At 29.2% G+C, this 20,868-nt stretch overlaps 2 protein-coding genes across 2 annotated transcripts in view; one reads left to right on the forward strand and one right to left on the reverse strand.

Annotated features, from left to right (window-relative positions):
* Positions 1–4,167: 4,167 nt before the first annotated feature.
* Positions 4,168–7,226, forward strand: LOC105849534 (uncharacterized). Its single transcript, XM_065811189.1, has one exon. The coding sequence runs from the start codon at positions 4,304–4,306 to the stop codon at positions 6,161–6,163; it is 1,860 nt and encodes a 619-aa protein (XP_065667261.1). The 5' UTR covers positions 4,168–4,303; the 3' UTR covers positions 6,164–7,226.
* Positions 7,227–7,273: 47 nt separating this feature from the next.
* Positions 7,274–20,868, reverse strand: part of LOC101239185 (uncharacterized) — a 19,717-nt gene continuing 6,122 nt past the window's right edge. Inside the window, exons 6-9 of the mRNA XM_065811188.1 lie at positions 13,007–13,255; positions 12,380–12,716; positions 8,044–8,284; positions 7,274–7,560 (exon numbers count right to left, since the gene is read on the reverse strand). Of these exons, the coding sequence (XP_065667260.1) occupies positions 7,345–7,560; positions 8,044–8,284; positions 12,380–12,716; positions 13,007–13,255 (1,043 nt within the window). The 3' untranslated portion in view covers positions 7,274–7,344. The remainder of the gene's footprint in view (positions 7,561–8,043; positions 8,285–12,379; positions 12,717–13,006; positions 13,256–20,868) is intronic.

Below are 20,868 nucleotides of genomic sequence, written 5' to 3' on the forward strand. Positions count from 1 at the left end.
CATAAAAACAAATCTAAATTGCTCAACAACTTTGGAGTTAGTTAACTTATAACTTTTTGTTTTTCGCCTTTACAAAAAAAAAAGGCGTCTACCGTTTGGAAAGTCATTGTAGTTTTATAAACATCTGTCAGTGAACAGTCGCAGTAATTTTGGTGCACCAAACTAACCATGAGCGAGACTAGATTTTTTCAAACCGAGACGAGACCGAGACGAGAAGTTAGTACTTATCGTGAGACCGAGAACGAGGCGAGACGAAAAATTTAACAATTTTTGAAAACAAATTTATTAAAATCCAAGTAAAAAAAAAAAAATGTTAACATGGTTTTGACAAATAGACACAAATGACACTTGTCAAATGTAAACAACTTTTTCAAATATTAATTCAGAATTTTTTTGCCAAACTTTTTCAACAAGACAATGTTTTCTCTGATTAAGATGATTTGTTCTACTTTTTCTGGGTGTAAGTTGTGTCTGGATGATCGGACGACATTTCCACCTGAGCTAAAAACTCTCTCTGATTTAGTTGAACTTGCTGAAATAGCTAAAATTTGTCTAGCTAATGAAGAGAGTTCTGGCAATGTATTTGAATGCAATTTCCACCAAACAAGAATCGGAAAGTCTTTTTTGGCATCGGGAGATATTCATACTGGCACATTTCGCTCAAAATAGGATTCAGTTCAGATGTTGGCTCTTGTGTTTCAAGTCTGACGTTTAACTTGCGCTTCAGTTTTGAATTAGGGGACAAATCTGCTGAAAGAACTCTGGCAACAGGTTGGCACTCAACATTATCCTTAATCTGTGAGGCTAACCATTCTTTTGTTGTTTGAAATTTTTTGAAGAGCTTCAAGTGAAGTCCCTTTAAAGCAGGATTTAAGTAGTTTGCTGCAGCACTCAATAAGTTTCCAGTGTGACAAAGAGGAAATCTTTTCTCAATGCAGCTTTTCAAGTTTTTTGCATACAAGACACCGTAGCCATTTTTTTCATCCCTCTCAATAAATTGATCAATTTTGTCATGGATTAAATAAAGAAAATCGGCAACAGTGTTAATTGTTGGGATAGACTCAGCCGACCACATTTCTGTAGCTTCTTTAAGTGGTGCCAAAATTTCTACTGCTCCCTCGATTGATTTCCACTGTGATGCACTGATGGTCTTTGAAGAAAAAATATCTTTATTTGCACATAGGCTGATAATTGCACTCTTTTGATGTAGGACAGAAGCCATGCAATCCAGTTCACTATTCCATCTTCTCTCAACAGATTGGCGTGTCAACAGAACAGTGTCAACAACTGTCTAAAATTAATTCCTTGAGCGTCTGATTCTGATTCAACCAACTCAGCTGCAACTGTTGAATGGTGAGTTAAAGAAGCCGAATCTTTGCATGTTTGCAACGCATCATCCATTCCAGCAGTCATTCAAAATGAGTCTCGAACAGCACATTGCAAAATATAATTGTTGCACAAGTATAGGTCAAGGCGCTTTGACAATTTGACTGCAAGTTTCATGTTTCTTGACTGGTCGTTTACGCAGTACATTGGCAAATCAGCAGGCAAATTTAGTTCTTCTAAGAAAGAATCCAGCTTTCCTTCAATTATGATACCTGTGTGTCTGCTTGGGAACTGTTGGACATGGGGTGTTCAGTTATGTAGCCTCCAATTTTCGTCAATAGCATAAAAAGTCCAAGAGATGTAGCTGTCCTGAGCTCTAGAAGTACAAAGGTCAGAAGTAAATGCAGCACTTTTTAGATTTATCGTAATCTCCGTTATTATTCTCTTCATTCCACTCATTCACTTCATTACGCTCTTCATTTCAGCTTGAACTTCTCTTGACCGAATTGGGTTTAGGGTTTGCAATGTCAAACAATTTCTTGAAACCTCTTCCTTCGACTGCTGAAAAGGATGCCAGATCAGTGCAAAAGTAATCCAACATTGCCAACAGAGTCAAACTGTTTTTGAATAAAATTGTCTTTGTCATATTTGGACTTTGTTTCAAGCATTTCGACCATGGTTCGTTGTTTCTTCTTAGGAGGAGGAAGAAGAGAGTCGTCAGTTTTTTCAGAATACTCAACGTAATCTTGGCTGTGTTTTTTTTGAGGTGACGATGAAGTCCGCTTGTGTTTCCATCTTGTTTTCAAAGATTTTTTGCACGCCTTGCTTTCAGCACCGACACTTGTGTTTTGAAAATATCTCCAGATTTTGTTTTTTCTTGGTAACAATTGACATTTTGTTTTTTTTGACAATTGACATTTTGTTTTTTCTTTTTGATCGTTGAAATGAGGCAAGAATATTTCTTTTCAATATGAACAATATGTGTCAAGTTGAATTCCACTGGTAAACTAATGAAATTAAGTCAAAAGTGCATCATTTTATACAAAAAGTTTTTGTATTTAAAATATAATTAAAAATATTTAAAACCTAATTAAAATTTTTTAATTAGATTTTTTTTTAAAATCTAATTAAAAAATCTAATTAAAAATCTATTTAAAAATTTAATTTGTTTTTGTCAAAAACAAATTAAATTTTTAATTAGATTTATTAAAATCACGGAGTTAAAATATTAATTAATTAAAAAAACAAATTATTAAGCATTTTGTAAATAATAATAATTTTTAATATGGAAAATAATATAATATTTGTCTCGTTCTACTTCTCGCGAGAATTTTCTATTTCTCGTTTCTCACGAGAAGTCCCATTTCTCACAAGAAACGAAAACGAGACGAGATCTCGCTCATGGTTACACCAAACTATGGTGAAAATCAATTGACTGTGTACATTATGACTATCGGAGATATTTTCTTTAAGCAAAACGTCTCCGTTTTGTTTTCTTCCATAAATGCGTGCAAACTTGTAAAGCAGATATGTAAACCATGGTTTGTTGTTACCTAGCTTTCTTTTTTTGTTTACAATAAAAGCAGAATTTTGTAATGAGAAACTAATATTTTAAGAGGCGCCAGTTCACCGGCTTAGGGAGCGCAGGGGAAGGGGGTAAAGCAGCCTGCACCCTTCCCCCACACCCTATGCTGAATCCGCCACTGTATTTAAATACTTAATTTAATGAAGAATTTACATATCTTATATATAGGCTTTATAATGTTTTATCAATAATGAAGCATTTCTAAATATAATATCATTATTCTTAAATCCATTAATCATTTCCAAAATCCATTGACTATTTCCACGATTGAATTTTTTTAAATCTGGTGTTACATATAAATAGATATTTGTATGTAATACCAAATGATGTTAGTCGATGCGCCAAACAAGCCTAATCATAAACCCACCCCTGTACTAAGTTATTATGTACTGTTACCGGAGGAAAAAAAATGAAAATCTGTTGTTACGTTTCCAAAATAGTATATATATCAGTTAAAAGTTTTTGTTTTATGTTTAACATTAATCATTAACAAACTTTAAAACCTTTTTTTTGAAGTATAAACAAACGAACTTTAAACCTCTAAATAAAAAATTTTCATGTTTTTAATGTGTAAAAAAAATTATGTATGCAATCGTCTCGAGTGCAAAATATTGTAACTATTTTAAAACAGGAGTTAATCAAATTTAAAAAAAATTTATAACGTTTTAACATTATAACAGGTTATAAACATTTATAATAATTTATATACTATTTCCTCGCTAATTATTATGGTGGCCTCGATGCTACCGTTAATATTATCTACATCTAATATTATCTACATATTATCTAGTTATCTACAGCTAATATAATTACAATATTTTGCACTCATGATGATTGCGTTTATGTTATACATTAAAATCATGAGTTTTTTTAAACTATTTTTTATATATTAAAAATTTGAAAATTATATATGAAACACTAAAGTTATTATCTTTGTAAAAAACTTGTATTATATGAACTGAAATTGTAATGAACTTTTCTTTGCTTAAGGTATGTTTAGTGGTTGCTGTATTTGTAATAATCAAAAATTTTTTTTGAGGGTTTTTGGATACTGCGCATAGTTTTCTAAAAAAAATTTGTCTCGCCTTTTATTTTTTTTCTTTACATAGACTAAAGTCGAATAATTTTTTGTTGTTGTCAAATAAGCTATAGTCATTGTATTTTCTTTTCATTATTTCGATCCGAAGTTTTACAATTCCATTTTGTGTATCCGTTGTGAACTTTTTGTATATCCGTTATAAACTTTTTCTGTTAAACATTAACCACTTTTCAATATCACTGCTTGCAGCATTATTAGTTCTTAAATCGTTTGATCTGTGAAATGGACCGTGCTTTGTTATATCATATACATTATATGTTATATCATAGCTTTTATTTACACCTTATTATAAAATGTTAAAAAAAGTTCATGTGCTTTGTATTACCATTTTTTTACTTTGTTGGATTTTGATAAATTACATAGACATAAAAAATGAACAACTGTGCGACCGGTGTTTAGAAAAGCTGTGCAATAGACGCTTGCATCATCAACATATATTGTCTAAACGAGCAAGTGAACTTCATACCAAACTTCAGCATATTGAACATGTTACGGACGTGTTAGTACAGAACGTTATCAACCTAAGCCTTTCTCTGAACGAGGCCGACTTAAAGTATACAGATCAATACTTTAGAGTTTTTGTGAAATTTCAAAATGAAATAAACAGTTTAAAAAAACAAAGTGAAGTATTAAAAAATGAAACTGAAATGTTTGCTAAACCAAAACAGTTTAATGAGGAAACTTCATTTATTAATCAAAGTTTTCGCATAAATAAAATTGTGTATAGTTGCAATGAAACATATAAAGGAGCCTTGTATGGTTACCCTCTATACAAAGTTGGGTTTGTTCGGAATACATGTCCACGAGTTTCTTTAAAAGATGCAGTTACTTTGTTTCTCATTTTCCCCTCATTTAAAACTAACGACTCCTGGAAAGCTGTATTTTCAATATTTAAAACTATAAAAATTATAACAAACAAAAATAATTTTGTTTCTTCATTCAAACTAAATTCAGATAGGTTATTTCTTTATCATATAAGCGAAAATGATCGACTAGGCTTCCTTCTAAATAAGGTAATTCGTAATGTAACTACGCCCTATATACTTTTTGCGCAATATTTATATCACTTCGATAATTCGTTTGACATTGAAAGATTGATTCATGTACACGAAAGCTCTGGTGCTGGAATAGTAAGTGGCTCAAGAAAAACTCGAAAAAATGAATGGAATCGAGGTTGTTATCAACTAGGACTTAAACTATACACTCTAGAATATAAAGTTGGATATTTTAGTTCAGAGAAAGAATGTCTTATTTGCACTTTTACAGAATCTCCATTTCTCACATCTGTTCAACTGTTTCAATCTTTAGATTTTGATAACAACCTTAGTTACGGGGTTTTTAAAGACTTTTTTGTAAACTTCAATACAAAAAAACTCAAGCTGCTTGTATGTCCCGATGTTATGTTTTATAATGATCAACATGAAGAAAAAGATTTTCAACTCGCCGATTTTGCTAAGAAATGGGATATAAAAAAGATAATTTCTTTAACAAAAAAAGTTTTATGGTTCGGATGTCGCAAAGGTTTTAATTATACAACAAAGAGTAAATGCATAATCAGAAGAGGTATGGCTGTTCCCCCATGCTGCATTGCTAATCTTGTGGATGCTATAAAATTTCTTTTGTTTATGTTTAAAAAAAATGGAATTAAGTATTTAGTTCAGGAGGGCAGTGTGTTGGGATTAGTAAAATTCAATGGAATTTTACCATGGGAGAGGGACTTTGACATTTCCTTTTTATCAGAGCAATTTGAAAAAGTAAAAAGAATGCGATCAACGTTTAAAAAAAAAGGGTATCAACTTATTATTGACAAAGTTCCATATTTACAAAATCGCTCTACGTTAAATGGTGGGGTGATCCATATTCGTGCAAATGGTTGGAGTATTCAATTGTATGGACAGCAGACACTTCCGGTTAATGAAACCATAATCAATGCCTTAAATGAATCAATAATTGTTCCTGAAAACCCGGGTTTGTATTCTCGTAACCGGTATGGAAAAGAGCTGTATAAACATGTCGAACATTGGATGACACTTAAGCATAAATCAAGCTGGGAGAATTATGCAATAAAAAATTTCAGTACATGTGACATACCTAATCATCACGCATGTTTAGATCAATTTCAAGCTGATGGAGATATAATTTTTAAAAACTAAAAACAAAAAACCATTTGGCTTATATTTTTTTAGTTATTGAAAAAAGTGGCTGCAACTCCCGCAATCGCAACCCAATAATAATCTGACAAAACTAAGTTTTGGAGGTAGTTTACAGGTTTTTAAAAGGTGGCTCGGTGATAAATTTATTACAACTTATGGAAATATCGAAATAAAACGAAGTAATAAAACGAAGGAATAAAACGAAGGAATAAAGCAAAGGAATAAAGCAAAGGAATAAAGCAAAGGAATAAAGCGAAGGAATAAAGTGAAGAAATAAAGCGAAGGAATAAAGCGAAGGAATAAAGCGAAGGAATAAAGCGAAGGAATAAAGCGAAGGAATGAAGCGAAGGAAAAAGCGAAGGAATAAGGGAGACTAAAGGCCCTTTATAATTAAGTTAATATGATCTTAAAAGACATTTATAAAGGTTAATGTTAATTAATGATATGGTGACATCATACAAACTGCAAATGCTTACGTCACAAGCAACTTTTTGAACTTGCACATGTCATGGCAACTAAATATTTCAACATCAAAATCATATAACAACAAATCATAAAGAACAAAATAAAACAGTAAAATCTATATAATGCTGCTTTCCACGTAGTGCTTTTGTTTGTCAAAGGATTGTGTTTCATAATAAAAAAGATGGAGACAAAACTTGTACTACAAAAATTTAAAAAAATGAAAAAAAATAACGCAATAAACTTATTATTAAACATTCAGATTTATTTTTGATGAACGACTGATTATGCAATTCTATGGCCTCTATAACTTGTAGTTTTCATAATTTATAAAAAATTAAAATGCGTTACAGTTGAACTCTTGTAATTCTAAAGATCATTAAAATCGAACGAATTCTTTGATCCCTTCAGTGTTTGAACAAATTCTTTGGTCCCTTCAGCGTTTGATATTTAGAATTGAACTCCTATAATTCGAAAACGTTTGCAATTCGAACATATTTTGAGACTTTTTTAGCTTTTAAAATGCATAAACTGTATATCAAATTCATTATATAGTAATTACATAACTATAATTTTTTGATAAATAATTGTATACGGAAAATTCTTGGGTGACTTTTTTCTACGCTGGAAGATAATACAACACCAATATAAAAACATTGTATCAAAAATCTCTAATAAATAATTTTTTTACAAGTTAATATAAAACCAATATTAGCCAATTAAGGCAAAATATTCGCGCGACTATTAGACAGTTGTTGATTCTTTACATATTCGTTTATATCACGGGATTTATCATTGTTCCGTTTTAATGTTTCCACTCTTGCGTCAGTATATTTTCTAAGAGCTTTTAAACGTTGAATTTTGGCTTCGTGGTTTTGAATTTGGTTTTCAACGCGTTGTCTTTCAAAATCTAGTCTTTTTTGAGATGGGGGTATCTAATAAAGATAAAAATGAAATTAAAATTCCTTATCTTTTTATTTTATCTTTAATTTATAATTTGATAAGTTATTTCTCTTCAAGCATTATTCTAGATGAATAAACACGTTTTCATTTTTAATTTTAGTTTTTATATAACTTGCCTATAAGCTGATCTTAAACTGCCGTATAAACCAACAAAACAATTTTTAGTTGTTTTAGAGCAAACGGATATTTTTTCAATAATTTTAAATTTTAATAATTTTTTAAATAATTTCATGCTTAAATGACTTTTCAATAATTTCATTTTTAAAACTGTATCATGTTAAAAAAGATAAAGAATAGTCAATGGTGTGTGTCAACAGTCATTCACCCACATTCAGTCATCAAAATTCACTTATCAAAACTAATCTTTCAACTTTCATTCATCAACACTCAGTCATTAACACCTAATTCTCAACATTCACTCATCAAAATTAATTTTTCTATATTGTCCTCATTACCTCAGTTTGAGAACTTTTTTCTTCAATGTTTCCATGGTTGGCTGTTGAATAATTCATTCGCTTTTCTGCCATTGCATTTATTCGAGCGAATTTCTGTTTCTGTTTAGAATCCTCTCTATCATATTCCATTTGAATACGGTCTTTAACTTTTTTTTGTTTATAGTTCGCTTTTTCATTATCTCGCTCAATAATAATTTTGATCCTATTGTAAGCATTAGTATCGATCTCTTTGTGGTGTTTACTATAAATAAAGCAAAAAATACATTTTTTATTTCCTTTATAAAAAAGAGCTTTTATGAAATTCAAACAAAGTGCTTAGAGTCAAAAATGGCGTACCAGAGCAAATAAAATGGAGTGAATCAGTAAAAATTTTATATTATTATATTACTGTCTAATTCTAAAAAACTTTCTTGATTAATGAATTTTTTATCATTATTTAAGTCATAAACTAAACAATGCTATTATTATTTCTTACAAGCAAAAAAGATATTTACAATGATACCAAAAGTAGAAATAGAGTTGTCATCAGCTGTCATCAGCTAGATTTCAAATTTCAGTGATATTATCTTTACTTTACCCTGATCAATACTCTGATAGTCAATACATTCCATACCCTGAGCAATACCCTGACAGTCAATACATTCCATACCCTAATAGTAAATACATTCCATACCCTGAGCAATACCCTGATAGTCAATACATTCCATACCCTGATAGTCAATACATTCCATACCCTGATAGTCAATACATTCCATACCCTGAGCAATACCCTGATAGTCAATACATTCCATACCCTGAGCAATACCCTGATAATCAATACATTCCATACCCTGAGCAATACCCTGATAGTCAATACATTCCATACCCTGAGCAATACCCTGATATTCAATACATTCCATACCCTGAGCAATACCCTGATAGTCAATACATTCCATACCCTGATAGTCAATACATTCCATACCCTGACAAATACCCTGATAGTCAATACATTCCATACCCTGAGCAATACACTCATAGTCAATACATTCCATACCCTGAGCAATACCCTGATAGTCAATTCCATTCTCAATACTTTCATGGAGCGACTAGTACAACTAACTAACTCATTTTCTAATATACTCATTTGGACAAGAAAAAATTTGTTCAAATAAATTTTTTTTGTAAGCAATAAGGAAAAAAAAATAATAAGAGAGGTGTTATTCTTTTTTTGTTTGTTTATTAGTGCCAATAAAATCAAAAGAAAAAAAAATCAATTAGCAGGTAATTAAAAAATAATAAAAGGTTAATAAAATAAAACAAAATAAAAAATAAAAAATTTTTTAAATTTGGACAACACTTAAAAAATAGTTTTCTAACTAATTGCTCCCCTGATTGAAAGCACATTTAGCAATAAAAATCATATTAAGAGTTGATTATATTTATCTATTTGCCAAAAATTGATTATCAATTGATAATATAATCAATTCTTGGCAAATAGAAGTTTGTAATATATGAAGTATTTAACTGCTTGAAATGGACAACAAGAAAGCAAATAACAACTTTGCTTGAAATAAGAAAGCAAATAACAAATTGGCTTGAAATAAGAAAGCAAATAACAAATTGGCTTGAAATAAGAAAGCAAATAACAACTTTGCTTGAAATAAGAAAGCAAATAACAACTTTGCTTGAAATAAGAAAGCAAATAACAACTTTGAATAATTTGAAGAAAGCAAATAACAACTTTGCTTGAAATAAGAAAGCAAATAACAACTTTGCTTGAAATAAGAAAGCAAATAACAACTTTGCTTGAAATAAGAAAGCAAATAACAACTTTGCTTGAAATAAGAAAGCAAATAACAACTTTGTATAATTTGAAGAAAGCAAATAACAACTTTGCTTGAAATAAGAAAGCAAATAACAACTTTGCTTGAAATAAGAAAGCAAATAACAACTTTGCTTGAAATAAGAAAGCAAATAACAACTTTGTATAATTTGAGAACAACTTTAAAAGCGCTAAAAAAACATCAGAGAAATGTGTATGCACAACTATTGGAAATTATAAAAACTCAGGTAACGCATTTGTACCACCAAGGTCTAGACAATCAAAATAATTTTCTGATCATGACAATTGTAGCATCATTGTAAACAGCAAGAAAAATCCAACATATTCAATCCAAAACTTACAATTGGAATTCAAAAACTATTTGGAAGATATTGAAAAATCGAATTATTGGTTCCTACATTGCTCAACATAAACCATTTTTATAAGACACAAATCGAATTGCAAAAAAAAAAAATTGATTGTAAATCAAGTGTACATATAAAGAGGTTGAAAAACGAGAAGTATGACAATTGCTTTGGTGTGTGTGTATGCCATAAAGAAACTGGGTCTATAAAGTTATACAAAGGCTTAATGAATCAGTTTTTGTACAAAGACACTCTAGTGCTCAAAATCGTCAATATCAAAATTCTACCAAAGAATTCTTGCAACTTTCAATACCAACAAAATGGTGCACCTTGCCATACAGCCAAGAGTATCAAAGAACATTTACAATTCAAAAAAATACATTTATTGCCAAGGTGTACCTGATAACCTGATTTAAGTTACATTGGGCTTGGATGGACCTTAAAATAGGCAATATTAAAATCACAAGAAAACCACACTTAGAAGAGATTCTTGAAAGCACTTGGAATTCAATTCCAAATAAACTATGCAAAAACCTGATAGAGTCAATGCCCAGGCATGTAAAAATAAGTTTTAAAGCCAAGGGTGACTATTTTAAGCACTGAAAATTACTGTTTCTTACTGTTAAACCTAGATTTTATTTTTTAATTACTTGCTAATTAAAAAAAAAGGAAAAAAACTGGATTAATAAAAGTTTCTATAGCATGAAAGGACAGATACAGTAAAAGGGTGCAACTTGTTGAATAAAAAGCCATACAAGAATGAGTTTTGGTTTATCATTATAGAGATATTAGCTCGTTTGAGCATTGACCATGATTGTATTGATAGGAAAAAAGAAAGAAATGCAACCTTACAACAATGGGAGAGTGGCTCAGGGTTGGCCGATTAAGCAAGTCTAATTACATTTACATTGTGCTTTTAGACTTTGCCTGAGAGTAAGAGGGTTGTTATTTTTCAACATAAGAATGCCAACAATACTGCAATATTTTTTTTGCAGTAAATAAATGAGTTTTGTCGTCTAACAAAAATTGTGGATTTTAAGTCCAGAATTTAAATCCATAAACTACAGCAAGCCTTAGGCTGTAACAAAAGAGAGTCCAGATTTAAAACCGGCCGCTTGTTCTAAGCAATTAAATAGTGAAGATTTTTTGTCAAGACAAATAAATTTGAGTTGTCAGCAAATAGAGTCACTTTAGATTTCATGAAGATCATTATTGTAGATAAGAAACAATACAGGAGCAAAAATAGAACCTTGTGGTACCCTTAAAGTTACTTGAAATAAAAAAGAGGATAGGCCTTCAAGAATAACTTTAATGCTGCAGTTAGAAAGAAATAATCTAATAACCTCAAAACCTTTATATAAAGAAACTAATAACAGAGTGAAGACTAATCGTAGAAAAGTTAGAGAGGTCAAAGTGTTTTCTAGAGCTTTGAAAAATTGGAAGCACTTATTTCGCACTTTTTAAAAGTTGCAAAAATTTGAAGTGAGTACTGGAGAACACTTTTTTAGGACTGTGATGGAAATCTTGTCTTAAGCACAAACTATAGAAGTGTTTAATTGAGAATTAACTTTAGCATTGGAGGCCAGAGTGATTTTGATGTTTAACAATAAGTTAATCTATTATAATGGCAGGAAGAGTATAGATGATCATCATCATCATAATGATCATCATCATCAGGCTTTAGCCTTCCTCTTTTATGTTATTGATGGTGATGAATATGATGATTATGATAATAATGATGATGATAATCATGATGATGATAATGATCATCATCATCATCATCAAGCTTTAGCCTTCCTCTTTTATGCTATTGATGATGATGAATATGATGATTATGATGATAATGATGATCATAATGATGATAGTATCATGATTATAATGATCATGTTGATCATAGTGATGTTTATATATGCATATATATACAAAATATAACATGAATTTTGAATTAAAAAAATATACTTTAGGATGTACAAATGTTTATGCAGCCCCGGTCAAATATCAACCCTGGTTACTTACTAAGTGGTAGAACGCTTGCTAACAATAAAAAAAGGGGCATCCTTAAAGGGGCATCCTATAAGCAGCACCTTATCTTATTTTTTGAATTTATAACATAATTAACATGTTAAATAAAACTGAAAGAGAACAACCAAATAAAGTCAAAAATACTCACTGTAATATTTTTTTATTTTCTTCCTGTTTTTTAACTTCGTTCTCTCTTTTAGTATGTTCTCTTTGTTCATAACTATTATTTACTTTTATATTTTTTCCTTCATTTTGTCTTTTTATTTTTTCTTTCTTTTCATAAATTTTATTTACATTCAGGTTTTCTTGAACAGTTTTAACTTCACATTTGCTTGAAGAAGATTGGTTTGGTGATGGATTTTTTATATACACAGGCTTATATTCTACTACACGATGTCCGATTATGTCATGATGTTGGAAATGCTGGTATGGTATATCGCTTTCTTGATAATGAATAATATTTTCTCGTTTTTTTACATGAAAATCTGCATATAAAAATTTCATTAAGTTTTTATTCTTTCCAAATTTCAGAAAAAAATCTGTTTTTTTCATTAATATATGGGTTGGAAGTTATTGCAAAAGTTAAAAAGAATGTTAAACAACAAGTCAACAACAGAAAATTCTTTAAAAGCTTCAAATTATAAAAATAAATTAAAAAAAAACAAGCAAACAGATTTTTTCTACTGAAGATTTAAAAAATTTCAAACTTCTGAGCTAAACCTTATCTTTTGTTAAAAAAAGACTTTTTAACAAAAATTTCAGATTCATTCCTTACCAGTTTTTCTTGGCATTGGAGTTCCATCAACAGATTGGTAATCATCTGCAAATGGCTTCTTATTGAACCGACGAGCTTTTAAATGAGACATGTCTTTATTTAAAGGACGCCCAACCCAATGCTTTTTTGATCTTTCCACAACATTACTTCCTACACTTGATGAATGTTTTCTTTTCCATTGACTCTGTGGCAATGAATGTTTATTGTTCCAAGTTGATGGTGTTTGAAGTTGAAGTTGATGGTGGTTACCTTTAAAATATTTTATTAACTTTTTAATTCTTACTATTTTTTATCAATAACTAATTTTTATTGAAATCAAACTTTAAAACAAAAAGTCATGTTTTAAAGTTTATTTGGTTTTGTTTTTACACATATTGAACAAAGGGAGTATATCTAGTAAAATAAACATGGTTTATATTTGTATTGTTTTTATGTTATATATATAAATATATATATATAAATATATATATATATATATTTATACGTACGAAAAAAACAGCAAAAACAGCAAAAGTTCCTGTACAAGACAACAAATTACACTTTAATTTAAAACAAAATAATACTAAAAAATACTAAAAGAATACAAAAGAATACTAAAAACACACTATATATATATGCGGTAGTGGTGTAGTGGTAAAGCACTTGCTTCATATGTGAGAGGTTCCGAGTTTGATTCCCACCACGTCCCTGGTAGTACCACGCTCAACTTGTTTCTCTGCACAGCGGCCTTGTTTTTCAAGGTTCGTGTTTCAGAGTTATAGAGTTGAAAGAGGGTTATAACCACTATTAAGTAGCCTCCTCATCTGTAGTGGCCTTCTTGGCCTTGGGGAGGTAAATAACAAAACAAAAAATTTAGTTTTTTTAGACTTGGCAAACAAATTTTGAGGACTTCAATCAAAAAGTACCATTTCAGTTTTGTGTTTTTAATAAATTATTTTCTTATAATTTTATGAATGAAATTGAATAAAAATGGTTTTTAATACGAAATATTATACTTGGTTTCAGACATTTCTTTTATAGCTTTATCAGAACATTGCCTTTCTAAAAGTTATTTAATAGTTTTATCAGAACATTGCCTTTCTAAAAGTTATTTAATAGTTTTTTTAACTTTATTTTAGAGAATGACTATAAAAATTAAAAAAAAAAGGTGTGCAGAGCAGAGTAGAGTGCAGAGCAACAACATGACAACCACATGTATGCTAGGTAAATTACTTACAACATTAGGTAGATTACTTACAACATTAAAAAACACATGCACCTCACATCCTAAATTAACACTTTACTTTTCTCTTTTTTAATTTATTTTGATTTTCTGCTATAATTATTCCTTATATTATTCTTATTATTAAATATTTATATATGATACAAAATCATGCTTTACATACACAAAATCATGCTATACAGACAGTTTGTTTAATTGACTAGAGGCTACCTTCTAACTGTTTTATAAAACCAATAATTCTACTCCAACTTGGATACTCCTGATTACATTACAGTCTTGTGACATATGCACAGTTAGTCTTGTCACTTATACAAAATACAAAACATTCTTTTGAACCACATACATTTACCTGTTAGGCTACAAAACTCCATATGATTTTAGATTATTAGTTGCAAAATATATATACAGATTGTTAGTTGTAAAATGTTTATATACAAGTTATTATTGCTATATTGGTATAATTCTATTTAAGTTTTCTTTTACAATTTAGTAGCACAACAATTAATGACTCTATATAACTCTAAATAAATGACAAGGTGTGTAACTGAAAAGTGCTATAAGTTGCGCTTATTTTGATTAACTTTTGATTAATGTTTGATTTAACTGGCATGTTTTTGCTGAGGCAATTTATCAAAATACTAAAAGTCCTCTGCAAAAACCCTGGTATATGCTGAGTGCCAAAATTAATTTTGCATGCTGTATATATATGTATATATATATATATATATATATATATATATATATATATATATATATATATATATATATATATATATATATGCATATGTATATATATACATATATACACATATATATATACATATATACACATATATATATATACATATATACACATATATATATATATATATATATACATATATACATAATTAATATAAAATTTTTAATTTATGTTAACACATAAAAAAAAATTACTCATACAGCATTTTAAAAATAAGTATCTCTCTCTTTATATTTATTTATATATATGCATATATATATAATATATATATATATATATATATATATATATATATATATATATATATATATATATATATATATATATATATATATATATTCCAGGTACATTTACTTTTTGGTAATTAGAGATTTTATATGAAAAGATCAATAAATAATACATCATTATCTTATCGCGAACCAAATGAAAAACTCATCAATAAAATAATTGAAGATAAGATTGTGCAGCACCTTTAAAAAAAAATGTGCTTCACTTGTTTGGAATTATTATGGAGAATTAGTAGCTAAAGATGGTCAAAATCTCGATGAAATCAATTATTATTGCAAACCATGTTTGGAAATTGAAAAAGCCAAATTAGATAATAAAAAGCTTGCCCATTTGTTGAAAATTCATTCAGTAAAACGTTCTACATCAAGTGGAAACATGAAAAATCATTTGTTTTTAGTACACAAAATTATTACTGATAAAGTATCTACTGAAGAAAAAAATAACAACATCTTAAAAAATTGGTGCAGCGTTAGCGGTTCATCATCAAAAGCAAAATTTGATATTACTCGTGACATTGCACTTTGGTTTGTACTGATTTGCTATCTTTTAATCTTGTTGAAAGAACTTGTTTTATAAATTTTTTTGAAAAAAATTTAGGTATAGTCACTCCATCACGCTCATCTTTGGCATGCGGGGCTTTAATTAATATGTTCAAAGCTGTCAAAAGCAGTGTCAAAGATGTTTTAAAATATTCCATTGCTGCTTCTTTACTCTTTGATGGCTGGACAGATAAATACAAAAAACTGTCATATATAGGCGTAAAGTGTTGAGTAATAACCAGTGAATGGGATAGAAAAATTTTTACTTTAGCTTGTGCACCACTGGAAAACCACACAGCAGAAAATATTGCAGATTTTATGAAGAATGTTATTAAATATATGTTTAGCAAGCAGTATGGAGAGTTACATTTGCATAATGTTCACGATGGTGCTGCAAATATGATAAAGAGTTCTAGTCTACTGGGTTGTGAAGAGCCACAACATTGCTTAGCTCATGTGCTGAATTTACTTCTTGTTTCTGATGGTCTTAACAAATGTTCCGAAGTCTTAAAATTGCTCAAGAAATGTTGAAATATTGTTACATGTTTGAGCTTCAAATCTACTGTTCTAATTAACGAATTTTTGTGTACAAATGATGATGTGGATGTTTATAATAAATTATGAAAAATTGCTGAAGTAAAAGAACTTGTTAATCTTGATGAACAATTCCCAATTAAACTAATATCGAATGAGAATCAATTAAACCCAAATGACAATCCGGTTATTGCAGATAGTGAGGATGAATATGAAAAAAATGATAATCTATTTGAAGAGAACTCAAAATATAAATCTAAACAACATAAAAGTTTAAAACTCCAAGTATGTAGTCGATGGAACAGTGCACTTTTTATGACAGATTTTTTTAAAGTTTTTTTACACCATTATATAACTGTTCTATTGAACAGTTATATAATGGTGTAAAAAAACTTTAAAAAAAATTGGAAAAAGAGAAATGTGTCTAGATGAATTTGATCTAAAATTTTTAAGGGAACTTGTAAAGTTCCTTAAACCATTTCAAAACTTGACAGAAGTTGTGAGTGGGGGTAACTCTCTCTCTATTTTGCCATTGGTCAAGCATAAAGTTGCATCACTCCTCCAGGTATCTTCTAACGATTTACCTGTGATAAAAAAACTTAAATTAGCTTGTAGCTCAAAATTAGAACAGCGTCTGAAACTGTCAAAAACAGCCAAATTATCATGTTTGTTAGATCCAGCAGTTAAATCCATTTTTCCAAATAATGATGCAAATGATATACTCTTAGAGACTTTATCAAGTTTTACAGAAAGTTGAAATTCAAATTCAGCAATTAATAATGCAGTTGATAAAAATGACAATAAACTACTAAAAGATGGTAAGCTAAATAATATAAAATAAGATGGTAAGCTAAATAAAGAAAAGTTATGATAAAAATAAAATAAAAATGTTAAATAATAAAACTAATTTTAATTAATCAAATATTAAACAAACATTCAATTGATTAAAAATGTTGTTCAATTAAATGTTTATGTTGTTCAATTAAAACCATTATGATGTTCAATTAAAATCATGTTTTAGAAAATCATCCAACTGCGAAGAAATTACTGCTTCTAGAAATAAAAACTACGCTACCAAATCATGATCAAAGTAAACATCAAACACTAGCAAGGAAAATAAATAATTATGTTAATTGTCTGCCAACAGAAGGAGAAGAAAAAGATCCTGTGGTGTTTTGGAAAAATAACCATAAAAAATTTCCCTATCTGGCACGTTTGGCGAATGAATATTTATGTATTCCGTCAAGTAGTGTAGCAGTAGAATCCATGTTTTCAAATGCTGAATTGATTGTTAATTCTCGCAGAAGTTTACTGGACCCAACTAATATGAAAATGATTATTTTTATACACGAAAACATTAATTTGCTGTGAAATAATTTAGGAGTGTGTTACAAATTTAGTAATAACTAAAAACAAGAGAGGATATTTTCCACTTTCAGCCGGCTAGCCAGCCTCATTCTTTTTAGGCCAGCCGCAGCTAGTTTTGTGTTTTTTTTTAGTGGTTAGCTGGCTATCCAGCAACTTAAACTTGTGAGCCAGTCACCTGTTCTATTTACCAATGGCTTGCAAGTCTATATATACATATATACATATATATATACATATATATATATATATATATATATATATATATATATATATATATATATATATATATATATATAATATATATATATATATATATATATATATATATATTATTATTATTATTCTGAAAGTAAATTTTTTTGTCTGCTGGCACCTTCTATATAATAAAATAATACTAGATTTAAAAAATTTTAAAATAAAAAATACTTTTAGGGGCAGCTATGGGCCCTCAAACATTAAATGAGCAAAAACCAGTGTTTGGAAGAACGCGCTCCAAAAAGAACGAGTTCCTTGAACTAGTTCCTTTTTTGAGGAACGAAGCTTGGAACTGGTTCAGTTTAAAATAGCGGAACGAGGAAAGAGAACGAATTCTTTTCTTGAAGGAACGTGACGAAAAGTAATAGTTCCTTAAAAATTTATAACTTTACTTTTTGCAATAGTTGTTTTTAAAGTTCAAAATCAAAATAATTTGTATTTAGATGATGTTCAACCCAAGTTCGGATTTAGTTGGCCACATGTACTAATTTTTGAATTTAATCTTACAGTTTAAAAATTAGTACATGTGCTAACTTAATCCGAACTAAAACCGTGTAAAATAGATAAACATTAAATAAAAGGTCTTCTTAAGTTTTATTTCACATGGTTTTAGTTGGCGGAATGAATCCGATTATTGATATTGTCAGTGATGTTCCAGTTATTGAAAGTGTCAGAAATTATGCATGTAATAATAATACTGAAGTTAGTGGTAAGTTTGTATAAAATATGCTGTTACTTTCTATCTATTTTATATTGCATTGACTTAAGTTTATTATTTTTAAAGTAAGTTTATTAACTAACGTCCTTAACTTAACTGAGGTCGTAAGTCTATGCTAACTAAATTACTCATTATGCTTAACACTAAGTAATGTTTCCTTTTTCTCTTAGATAAAAGTTTGCCTTGGAGCGGCTTGGAATCATTTTTTGTATTTAATGGAATGAATGGCAATAATATAAATGCAAAATGTGTTTTGTGTGACCCTTTAGGAAAAGAAATAGGTACAGCTAAAAATACATCATCTAATTTAAAACGGCATATTAAGGTAAATAAATGTTAGTGTTTCTTACTGTTTTGAATTTAACTCAGTTAACTTATTTTGAATTATGCATGAAATAAAATACATACTTAGCATGCATAGTATCATTCTATGTACTTTATACCAGCGGATGCAAAAAAGAAATTATTGTAAACATAAACTAGCTTGAATAGGTGCATATATTGTTAAACATGCAAATTCAATAATTACACCATGTTAAATAAAGAATGTAACTCTTTGAATTTGCTGAGGTTTCAAATTTGATTTACTTAGTAGTAAAAATTGTTAATTTAAATTTTTTTTTATTATTAGAGAATTCACCCATTCAAAATGGTTGCTTATGAAAAAGCTATAAATGAAGGTAAAAAAGATGCATTTGTTAAAAAGAAAAAATTAAGTTCATCAGAGAATGTGAAAAAAGAAGTGGTACAATCTACTCTTGAGAAATATGGAACCAATAAAGGAAATGAGTATTTTAAATTAAATCAAAAAAGTTTAGATTAACTTGTTGTAAATTTTATTGTTAGTGAAACACAACCCTTAAATATAGTTGATAAACCATCATTTGTGAATTTGGTGAAATTAGGCCTTCCTAAAGACCTGAAGATTATTTGTAGTAAAACTTTAAAACTACGTATTAATAATCTGTATTTATCAATGATTGAAGATATTACTTCAACACTTGCAGATGTTATGTATGTTGCAACCACAGCTGACTGTTGGAGTAAAGGTAAAAGGGGTTATATTGGGGTGACTTGCCATTGGATAGATCAAAAGACTCTACAGCGTCATTCAGTATCTTTAGCATGTAGTCGCTTAAAAGGAAGACAAACATATACTGTTTTGGCTAATGTTTTGTAAAAGATTCATACAACCTATAAAATACAAAACAAGATTGTTGCTACAACAACAGACAGTAGTTCGAATTTTGTAAAAGCTTTTAAATCATATCCAATTTCAATAAATTCAGAGAATGAAGAAGATAGTAATGATGATGATGAAGATAATGACAATGACAATTTATGCGATGAGAATATAAATTTGTATGAAATTTTGGACAAAAGTAGTTATGAACAAGAAGAAAATGACTTATTTGTTCAGTTACCACAACATTTTAGATGTGCTAGCCATACACTAGACTTAATAGCAAAAAATGATGTTGATAAAATGGTACAGACTTCAGAAACTAATTTTAAGAAAATTTATAGGAAAGCAATGGGCAAGTGTTCATTATTATGGAGTAAACAAAATATATCAAATAGAGTTGCTGAAAAAATTCACAATACATTAGAGGTTTATTTAAAAACACCAAACAAAACAAGATGGAACTGTACCTATGATAGCTTATTACAAATTAAAAATATATTTTTAGACTCTAATGGACATAACAAAATGAATAACATAATGGATTTCTGCGAAATACAAAGGTTCAGTAATCAAGAAATTCAGTTAATTCATGAATACTGTGAAGTGATGACTCCTCTTGCCTAATCTTTAGACTTTTTACAAGGAGAAGAATCAATGTTCATGGGGTATTTGTTACCAACGCTTTATGCTTTGGATAAAAAATTAATTATTTTGCAACAGAAAAGTATGAACTTTTGTGGTCCACTTGTCAACACGGTAAGAACTTCAATTAAAACTCGATTTTGTTATATTTGGGAAAAAAAAGAACTAATATTAGCATCTTGTTTAATACCGCGTTTTAGATTATTATGGCTCGATGGTGTCAAACGTTTCACAGCAGAAACCTGGTTAAAGTCTTTGTTTGAAAATGTGGATCTTAGTTCAACAGCTTGTGAAATCAAATCCTCTTCACATATAGCAACAGGTTCGTCTAAAGAAGACTTTTTCTGTTTACCAGTGGAAAGCAACGT

The sequence above is a fragment of the Hydra vulgaris genome, chromosome 12 (assembly GCF_038396675.1).
Source record: "Hydra vulgaris chromosome 12, alternate assembly HydraT2T_AEP".
NCBI classification, from domain to species: domain Eukaryota; kingdom Metazoa; phylum Cnidaria; class Hydrozoa; order Anthoathecata; family Hydridae; genus Hydra; species Hydra vulgaris.

Bases quoted from the DNA above. Each gene is read 5' to 3' on its own strand.
- LOC105849534 (XM_065811189.1), top strand. From the start codon at position 4,304: ATGTTAAAAAAAGTTCATGTGCTTTGTATTACCATTTTTTTACTTTGT.